The sequence below is a fragment of the Netta rufina genome (assembly GCF_964035555.1).
Source record: "Netta rufina genome assembly, chromosome: 25".
Lineage (NCBI taxonomy): Eukaryota > Metazoa > Chordata > Aves > Anseriformes > Anatidae > Netta > Netta rufina.
In genome coordinates, this window is record NC_140149.1 from 3,995,498 (window position 1) to 4,005,833 (window position 10,336).

The following is a 10,336-nucleotide window of genomic DNA, read 5'->3' on the forward strand; positions in this document are numbered from 1 at the left end:
CTCGGGTGGTAGTTTGATCCCTGGTCCCCTCCCTCGGTGTCCCTGGGGATGTGAGTGTGCAGTCAGATCTGATGCTGAGCTTGACTGAAAGCTCTAGACCAGCCAGAGAGCTGCCTTTCTACTTCCCAAAGTTGTAAGGTACGGTTCTGGGCTACGAAATCACCCCGGGGGAATCACCCCAAACAGTCACCCGTTGTTTTCCCCTGGGCAGAGGGGAAGTGCACAGCTCCCCGTGCTGCCAGGCGTGCCCGGTGCCCTGGAAATGGGCTGTGGAGGGGTGGAAGTGGCACGTAGCTCTGTGCAGTGCTCTGCAGCACCAGCCGTAGCATTTCCCACATTGTCACATCACCATCAAGCCTGTCACTGCTCTGGGACGTGACAGCTCTGTGTCTTATGCACAAGGTAAGGACCTGGTCCACCCAACAGCAGTTTTAATAGAGTTTAACTGGCTCAGTTTACAAATACCCTGATGGGAAGGGGCTGTTTGTACCTCTGGGTGCTGAGATATTACTGGTGCATCACCCCAAACGAGTGGGGGCATGTGATACGGCATGCTGGGGCCCAGCACAGGGCTTTGGGGAGGGCTCAGGAACCCCCTGGCACAGGGGCAAATCTCACACAAAAGCACTGAAGTGGAAAGGAGACAGCGTGTCCAAGCTCAGGAGTGCTAAGGGCTCTTGAAAGCAGCATTTATTTCGAGGTAGGAAGCCCTTTCCCGGGGAGTGGGTGATTTCAGTGTCGAGCCCTTGGGGCTTTATGGCATGGTTTTGGGGCCCTCTGGGTATAAACCCCCCAAAGCAGCAATGATACCCTGTAAAGCCGTTTGCTCCCAGGGCCAAGCAGTGATCAGTGTCTTTATTTACTGTCTTAGAATTCTACATATTTATGCAGCTAAAGGTATGAGGGCGTTTGCGTTGGCAGCTGCAGAGCGCATGAAAGAGCTGCGAAGACTTGATGCCAAAGAACACCGAGGAAAGGTAACGCACACCATCTTCTCCTGCAAGCAGCAGCGTTTGGGATGGGCACAGACTTTGCATGCCTGAGAGGAAAGCGATGCCACAAAAAAATCCACCTCGGCCCCTCTGTAGTGCAGAGGAAGCCTGGGGCAGTGACGTGCCTTGCTGAGGTGCCCCTGGCAGATTCTGCAGGTTAGGTGGGATGAGGATGGGCATTATGGCTTTTCAGCCCGTGCTTCACGGAGTGATCTAAGATAACACTGGCCCTGGAAGATGCCAGCACGTTGGCAGCAGTCTCTGAGGCTGAAGGTTTATGCCAGCAGTGCTGCACCTGGCATAAATAATGTTTTGCAAATGCTGGGCTCGGGTTGTCAGCCAGATGAGGGCTGCAGCACACTAGAGGGAGCTCTGAGGAGCTGAGAAATGTCCCCTCTGATATGATACCATGGGTCCTGGTACATGGCATTCAGAATCTGCCTGTGAGCAATCTCTGGCTTGTGCACCTTTGGCCTTCTAGATAGCATTCAACCCAGTCTGCCTCTCCCTTTCTCTCTCTCTCTCTCTCTTTTTTTTTTTTTTTTAAATGATGCTTCTGCTTCTAGACTCTCACAGTTTATCTGCTGTGCTATTTTCAGACTCCTCTGCTGGTGGCTGTCACGGCCAGGCAGCCAGCTATTGTCTATGATTTGATCCAGACAGGAGCAGATGTCAGTGCTGTAGACAACAAGGGGCAGTCAGCCTTGCATCTCGCTGCAACGTACGGGTACGCCCAGGTCCTGCAGGTAGGAAAAGCTCTTATGGTTTTAATTGCTAGCAGTATAAGCCTACATTAAAGTCTCAATAGCAGTGTCTTTAAATAACAATCTCAGGTGTCAGTAAGCAATGAAGACACACAGAAGTCTCTATTTCCATCACTGTGTTAGGGATTATCTTCCTAGGATATTCCTCTTTTAGGATTATGCTCACAGCTAACATCAGCTCCTGTTATGGAGGGAATAGCTCCAGCTTAATTGGGGGGGAATAAGTTCTTTTTGCACACCACGGCTCTCAGTCTGCTGATGGGGCCAGGCACAGTGGGCTATGCTTGCGCCCTGCTGCCTGTGTTGGAGCAGGGTCCCCAGGGGCTGCAGGCAGCTGTGGGGTGTGGGGAGAAGAAGCACTAATGCCAGGCCAAAACCCTCTCTGTGAGTCCAGTGCCAGCCAGAGGCGAGCAACAAACCGTGTCCGGGTTCAAACCAGCTGAAGGAAGAGCAGATGTGAAGACAGAGCCAGAGCAGGGACATAATAGGGCACATTTTTCACATTTAAAGCAAAGCCAGGAGTCGTTCTGGAAGATTTGCCAGGGCATGGGAGAAACCAGATGCTCCTGTACAGGCAGAATCTTCTAGAGCTTTCACAAGCTATCTGACCAGAGGGAGAGACATACATATGACCATGATCATCCTGAGTAACCCTTAGAGCCCCCCAGATCTTTCCACAGACAGGGTCTAAACCTAAGCAGTGTGCCAGCTGGGCTCTGATAGCCCCAAAGAGGAATTTGGCACAGTAGAAAAGGTACTGGGGGCATTTTTGGGAAGGATTACACAGCATAGCTAAGCATATTGGAGTGTGTCTTTTCATTGTGTAGTTTTTAGCCATAAAATAGAATTAAGAAAATGTGACTGCCTTGATTCGTGTCAGGGCTGCTTGAGGGCAGCCCCATTGCAGAGCTTCCTGGCAGCCCCAGGGCTGCCGAGGGGTTTACCTGCGGGCTGGGCACTGGGCACGGGGTCCTCTGAGGATGAGGAAGGTGCCGCTGGAGGTGCTGCAGGTCCCCTGGCACGCTGGCGGTTTGCTCCAGCATTCATGAGCTCTGCCTGGCACACATGCTGCACCGAAGCCCGAGCAGGCAGTTAATGTGTAACGTCATGGGTTCCTTGGAAAACAGGTGTTTCGCTCAATGGGGACAAGTGTTTTACATTCAGATGATTCCATCAATGCCTCCCAGAGTGCCTTCTGGTAGAAATGCATCTTTTTTTTTTTTTTTCTTTAATACCTGTGAAAGGGAATGAGAGAGAACAAGGAAAAATACACACAGCTTTGCTTCTCGCTGGGGTCAAAGCCATGCAGTGCTACAGGGTTTCTTTTGTTTTGTTTTGTTTTCTAATGGCTTAAGCATCTAATCTCTAATCATCAGGCAGCCCAGAGCTACTTGTCAATATTTGAGCTGGATATATTATATTGTTGTTATGATAAGAGAGCACAAGCCCTAACGTTCCTGGATAATCCTCCTGCACCTTGTCCAACTTGCCGAGGCTCTGGATGAGTCACGGCGCTGCATCCTCAGCCAAGATGCTGCAATGCGAGCAGCTCGCTTGATTCACTCAAGAGCAAAAAGTGCTGCTCTGTAATAATTTAGACGAGGAGCGGCCTGGCTGCATCCCACCAGAGCTATAAGGTTCTTAAGTTAGAGATTTCAAGTTTTTCGCTCTGCAAAACCCAAGCAGCCACTGTAACAAGCTGCAGCTTCAGCCTGCCGCACATTAAAAAATTAATAATGAAAAGCAAACCCAGCCTGTGAATTTCCACCGTCAGCAAACTTTTAGGTAATAAAGTGTTACTGTACGTATCAGGGAGAGATTTTCATTTATCATTGCCAAGGATAACTCAGAAGAAATACGAATTGGTGTGACAAAGGCATACATTTGCTTAATCCAGGGTGAAAGTGGGGAGACAAGCACCCTTGAGCTGAGTTTTACTACTAGGGGTTGAGAATCTAATAGGATCTAACAGGATCTCATACTTTGATGGATTTTAGAGACCTAGCAAATATGATCATCCACCCCCCTCCCCGCTGCTGCTAGTTCTAACTGCTTTTAGCCTGGACAATGTTCTGCTGAACTAAAATTCTCCTTTTCCATTTCTCTGTCACTTCTAGGTTATACTGTCACTCGGTTTTCCTCTTGATTTAGAAATGAAGAATTTTGAAGGTGAGACTCTTTGCACAAATATTTTATCGTGATGGTAAAAAAAAAAAATAATAACCAGGGATCAGAGAAGGATCTAGGGCCTTAAGAATACACTTATATATGTTGTCCCTGCAAGCACTTACGTCCTCTCTTTCCATCATTGTCTTCCCTGGGGCTGTCGTCACCTCCCTCCCTCCCTGTTTTCCAGGCCATACCCCCCTGCACTGTGCTGTCCTGGCCCACAACGCCCTGCTGCGGGAGCAGGGGCACCCAGGGGTGACGAAGGAGCAGCAGGAAGGTCTCCAGCACCAGAGCGAGGAGCTGGAGAGCTGCATCCAGCTCCTGGTGCAGGCGGGAGCCTCCATCTACAGCCGGGTAGGGAATTGCTTCTGTCTGTCCCTCAGTCACCCCCGTGCTGTTCGTTTGTATGAACTCTGACACTCGTGCTGCACTCAAAATATCAAATTGGAGGAGGATGAACTGCTGGCAGAAGGAGCAAGCCTGTTTCCCTCGCAAGGGACTGGTTGCAGAGTCAGCTCCTGCCTTTTGGGGTTGCTTCCCCGCAGCCTGAGCCAAAGGCTGGGGATTGAGATGGGTGCAGCAGGGAAGGAGGTACCTCGGTGCTGCCCCTGAGCTGCAGAGCTGGCCTGGAGGCCTTTCTGCTGGGTTTACATAATGGCTTTAAGTTGTTCTGCAGGACGTTCATTGTGCTTTGTTTCGCTGTCTGTAATTAGGATGTGAAAAGCAACAAGACAGTTCTGCATTACACAGTCCAGGATGCGAACATCTCCCTGCTTAGGTACTTCCTGGAGCTGAACGCTTTCAAATCCAGGGATTTTGTCAACAGCAAGGTGAGTCAGGAGCTGCCTGGACAGGGTCTGTGAGCCAATGTCTGGGCAGAGGAGGTGCTGAGAGCACTGAGCTGCCTACAGTGGGAGGCTGCAAGCACGTGGAGCCATTGGGGAATCTTTGGGGTCCTGCAGAAACCAGACACTCTCTTCCTGTACTCATTTTTCTAGAGGGAAAAGAACAACAGCTCATGCTTCTGAGCTTTTTTTGTTTTTTTATGCCCTGAAACTGCATTTTCCAGTCAATAGGCACCTCACCTGGAAATGTGCTTGAATTGCCGTGAAACGCAGGCACCTCTGCCAGCAGCAAGAGCTGACAGAAGGAGAGCAGCTAGGCAGGGAAGAGAGGGAGTGGGAAGTGGTTACTCGAGAAGGAACGCGAACTTCATTATGCTAGGCTGAGAAAACAGATCTGCAGTGATGCAATGGCTTGCTGCTTGCAGCACAACAACACCAAGGGACGGCTGTTGAGGGCTGTGCATCAGGGACCTCTCCTCTCAGAGGGGCCATAAGCAGCAAGGGACAGGGCTCTGATTTCAGGGAAGGGAGATGGGGACTTCTCTGCCTCCTTTGCAAGTGTTCTGGCTCTCTCTGTGCCAGAACACGGACAGGTTATTGTGACGGCTCTAGGTTTGAACAGGGAGAAGCCAAACAGGGCCCACAGATCTCTACCAGCTGTCGGGAGCAGTGAGGGAGGACAGCCAGATGCTGCTGGCAGCGAGGCGGGGGCTGACCTGGGCCAGCTGAGAAATCAGCTCCCCAGAGGGAGGCAGGACCCTTGCCGAGCCTGCAGGAGCCTGGGTGCTGTGGCAAGTGAAAGATCTCTGGCTCTGAGAGCTCAGGATGCTAAATTCATGTCTTTAGGCACTGCATAGCCCCACTTCCAGACCTGCAGCTTTTTCAGTGTCAGTCCCCGAGTGCAGTGTCCCTGCTCAGCCATCCCCAGGTTGCAGAAATCAAGCTCGAAGCCCTCCCAGCGCTGCTGTTCCCACCCCTGCTGCCCCCCACTTCACCTCGGAGCAAGCAGGAGGCAGTGACACTATCTTGTAGCATCAGCTGCAGCCGTCCTGAGCAGAAATCCTGGCATGGCTGAGCCATCACCCTGCACCCAGGCTGAGCTGACCCCGCAGCAGGACGGGGAGGGAGCTGCTGGCAGAAAATCCAACCTGAGCAGGGAGCGCAGAGGGAGAGGAGGAGGCCAGGGCTCCCCGTGCTGAGGGGGCAGTGCATTTGCTTTGCATTTCAAGAATTTCACAGGCTCGCAGCCTTGCAATCTCTGGAGCATCCACATGCCTGTGTCCATCAGAGAGGAATCGAACATTTGCTGCTGACACAGTTTTTACTGGGAAGCAGAAACTGGGCAGCTTCACGTTTTTTTTTTCCCCTACAGATTTCTGTTGGGCTGGAGGAGAGGAAACATGTTTTGCTTTGTGTGGGGGTAATTGCACTGGGGTTTTGCTTTTCTGCGAGGTGAAAGGCCTTGCGCTGTCTTTCACTACATTCCTGCTGTATCTTTGAAGACCCTCTAGGCAGGTGCTATCTTGTCCGTGGGAGGCTGCTCTTGTCTCTTGATCGCAGTCCTGTGAGAGCTCCCTGCTGCGATAGCATCGCTTGGAGTCTCCAGTCTTGTTGCTGAGATGCCTGGGACAGTGAGAACTGTAACGGCGAGGCTGGCCGGTCCCCATCCTGGCATTTTAGCTCTTCCAAGTATGACAAGAAGAAAACAGGGACGCTGTGTTTTGGCTTCCCTGGCTCACCCTCTGCTTGCTGTGGTTGTTTCGTTCCAAATTCAATTCCTTGGGGATTTTACAGTGAGAAAGGCACTGAGGGCTTTGAGGTATTTTTCACCTGAAGGGTTTCTAGAGCCCAGATATTAAAGCTCTGAACTGTTGTCTCACGTAATGCCCATTATAGTCAGTGGAGAGGCTCAAAGATCAGGCACTGCCAGATTGCCCTTAGAGGTTTCTTAGCCTCGTGCCTGGATTTGGAAGCCATCAAATGCTTCTGCCACAAAGATGTGGCAAAAAAAAAAAAAAAAAAGTAAAATAGATGTTTCCTTTTTAATAAGAAATCCTATAAAGAGCTTGTAAACTATCCCTGGACTTTATGGGATGGTAAAATCGACAAGGATCTGCCTGTTCAGGGTTTGTAAAAATGCCTTGACTGGGAATAGTTGTTAAGGTTTCCATCCCAATGTCCTGTTTTGCTTGGTGCTTCCACGTCCCCCCCACCTCTCTGGGAAGCAGACCCTGGACCCCTGGGCACCCCTTTCAGCACTGTGGGCGCAGGTTGGGCCCAGCCCTTCCAAGGGCAACAAGAAACGTGTGATCACCTCGGAGAGGAAAAAACACGCAGCTGCTGCAGCGAGACCTGGTGCAGGCTAAAAATAACTAAAAACACCTCGCCTCCTGCGTCTGCGTGCGAGCTCCTCCTTGCTTAGAGCCGTTAGGGGTCATACCCCAGTGGGCAGGGGCGTGCGTTTGGGGTGCCCCAGCTGCAGCCCCCGCGGGGTGCCCTGAACCCTCTGGTGGCTCTGCAGCTGGCCTGGGGCACAGGGCCACACGGGGACACGGCTGCTGCTCCTCAGCCTTGCCTGGCACCTCTCGGAGCAGCTCTGGGTAATGTCAGGGGTCTGGGGACATCGGGGGCTCGCACGGTCAAAGGGGATGCCTGGGGATGCACAGGTCAGCAGGAGCGGGTACGGGGCTGCTTGTTGGCCCCGAGGTGCTGCTGTGGCCAAGCAGCTGTACCCAAGATGAGAGCTGTACTGTTCCATCACGCACACAAATCTAAATCCCTAAATTTCCTCTGTGAGCAGCCAAACGTGGGGAACACAGAACAGGGACACTCTCTCTCCTCCAGTTAGGGAATGGTGTGAGGTTTCTTCGTCTCATTTCACAAGTCTTCGCTCCCAGGGCAGTTGTAAGCAGGTGGCACAGCTTCTCAGAAGGCTTCTCCTACTTGGTCTTCTTCTCCCCTTGCATCAGGCTCATGGCAACACAGCTCTGCACATGGCAGCTGCCCTGCACTGCCACAAGAACCAGAAGGAGATCATCCAGCTGCTCCTCGACCACGGGGCAGACCCGAACATCCGAAACTTGGACAACGATCAGCCCATCCACATGGCTCCTCCTGGGAAGGCCGGGGACCAGGTACGTCCCCAGGGAAACTGAGGGCATGTCCTGGCCGAGCTGTGTGACGTGGGCCTGAGGTTGTGGTGGTGTGGGCTGGGGGCTCCCACTTCACCAAATCCCTCATCAAGGAGCCCAAAGTGGGCATTAGCAGCTACTTCAAGCCCACCTGGGGAGATACCAATGTATAGTTCTTTCACAATGGCAGCAAGACTCAAATGAAGATCAAGTTTCAAGTTTCAAGGCCTGAAAAGGCTCCTGGAGCTCATTTTAGTCTCCAAAATGTTTTTATGTGTGTACGTATTCCTATACATGTATGTAAGTGTGTGTGTATGTGCATCTGGGTGTCTGCACGCAGCCCATGTGTGCACCCCCCACAGTTTCACCCGGTACATTATAAACTTTTACATTTTTTTGGCAGATCAGGCATTTGCTGAAGAAAGGGAAAATTGCATCTGCATTTATTTCCTGCCGCCGAAATGCCAGGTCCTAGGTTGCCTGCTCCTTCTGGAATGGTTTCCACTTCACCTTGCTGATCGCAGAAAGCCTCTTAAAAACCCCTGTGAGGACGGTTAATCGACGTGTCTGTGCCCCTAAAATCTTTAACCCCGAGTGGGACGACAGCGTTTCTCAACCTGTGGCCTGGGGACCGTGAGTAGCACGTAAGATACCCAGAGATGAAATTGGAAATGGTTGAGAAGTTTAGTTTGTAATAACCCCGTTAGATAAATTAACAAACATTTGGAGTGCGGCCACTCTTTGGCTTGGTGGCAGTGGAAACCCCGTGGTGGTGGCAGAGCACAAGGTGGTCCTTTGGCTGTAAAAGGTTGAGAAATGCTGCTCCAAGGCACGCTCACCCTGTGCCTCTGTTAGGTCCTGTACAGAGGTACTGGGCGAAATGCTGAAGCCTTTGTGATGTGCAATTACCTCGGTTGTTCCTGCTAGCCTGGGAATCCTGAACCTGAGGGAGGGAAAGGACTGGATGGAGGAGGTCAAGCTAGCCCGGGGAGCTTTCCATGGCATGGCACGGCCGTATTCCCCCTGAAGAGCAGGCGTCTGAGCTCAAGGCCTCCAGGGGAGGGTTCCTGCAAGCTGCTGCTATCCCGTTTCTCAGCACTTTGGAAGAAAGCTGAATCAGCTGGCCACTGCCACTGCTCCTCGCCCCACCCCGAGAAAGGAAAGCAGATGCCTGAAGTGTGAGCGCCTGGGGCAGGTTCTGAGCAGGGCAGGTCCGCGTGGCTCCGGAGAGGTTCCTGGGGACAGGATGCCTCTGAGATGTCTGATCCGACCCCAGCATGGCAAAGAATAATGTTGTGAGAGCACTTCAGGGCAAGAAGCTGAACTCCCCCCAGAGATAAAGCCTGTGCTGGAGACGGAGCCTTCCCTGGGGTCTGCAGCAGCTTCTGGGGGGGACAGGGCAGAAAACCTTTAAGGCACGTGGGGCTGCCCAGAGGGCCAGAGGGCAACGTGGCCAGTGCTGTCCTGTTCCCACTCCTGCCTTAGGGGGCATGTTAGTGAACTCTTATTCTTTCTGTGAAATGATTTGTAAATTGCTGTGCAATCAGCTGGCAGCGGTGTCTCTGCCGGGTCAGCAGGAGTGGAGGTAAATGCCTCCAGGGAGGGAAAGCTGTGTTTTGGTAACCCTTGCACCGAGGGTGCCTCATCTCCAGTGCACGTTCTGAATTTTGCTGCTTTCTTAGTCTTGCACAAGTTATTTTTCTTCTAACAGGGCTGAACAATGAGGCGAAGGGCAAATCTATCAGATCACTGCAGTGATTTCCTTGATCTGGCTAACTCAAAGAGACGAAGGTTTTAAGGTCTTGTGGGTCGTGCAAACCCGGTCTGTTCAAACAACTGCTTGAACAACAGCTCTTAAGAAAGGCAGGTATCCTGATTAGAGATCTTCTGACTTCCCCAGCCCTCCTCCTTGCTGTTTTGCTACAGCTTCTCACTACATCACGTCGACGAACCTGCCAACATCCTCTGACAAAAGAGCAGACATATTTGCATGTGTTTGCATAAATTTGCATGCATCTGGGCACAGGACATCCAAAGCATGTGCTTTCTTACATTGAAGGGATGCTGTAACAAGCCCCAAATCGAGTGAGAGCTGCGTTGGTGATTGTCCAGACAAATGGTCAATAAATTATCTCTTTCTTGATCTCGCTAGCAATGAAACTGTAAAACCGTGACGGGCACTTGGCAAGTGAGGCACCCAGGAAGATGTAAAAAGCTTGTTGCCATCTAGAATTGCCTGGGAGGTGCCCTGTTGTAGCAAGAAAATAAATACACGAGCTGTTTTCTACACGGTCTTACGTCTTTATTGTTTCACCTGCCTGCCGTTGGGTGTTTAATGCATCAGGGGCTGTGTGAGCACCACCTGCAGAACATCAGGGAAATATCGGTCTGGGGAGGGAGGGAGGGAGGGATGTGGCCTCTCCCAAAACAGCACC

The 10,336-nt window shown here is 51.7% G+C and overlaps 1 protein-coding gene across 1 annotated transcript; it reads left to right on the top strand.

Annotated features, from left to right (window-relative positions):
* Positions 1–393: 393 nt before the first annotated feature.
* Positions 394–8,376, top strand: LOC311218774 (NF-kappa-B inhibitor delta-like; the record flags this gene model as incomplete). The annotated part of the gene is made up of 8 exons (XM_084301627.1): positions 394–402; positions 834–977; positions 1,592–1,738; positions 3,874–3,925; positions 4,113–4,279; positions 4,639–4,755; positions 7,740–7,904; positions 8,305–8,376. 8 exons carry the CDS (start codon positions 394–396, stop codon positions 8,374–8,376), a joined length of 873 nt encoding a protein of 290 aa, XP_084157753.1.
* Between the last annotated feature and the right edge of the window lie 1,960 nt (positions 8,377–10,336).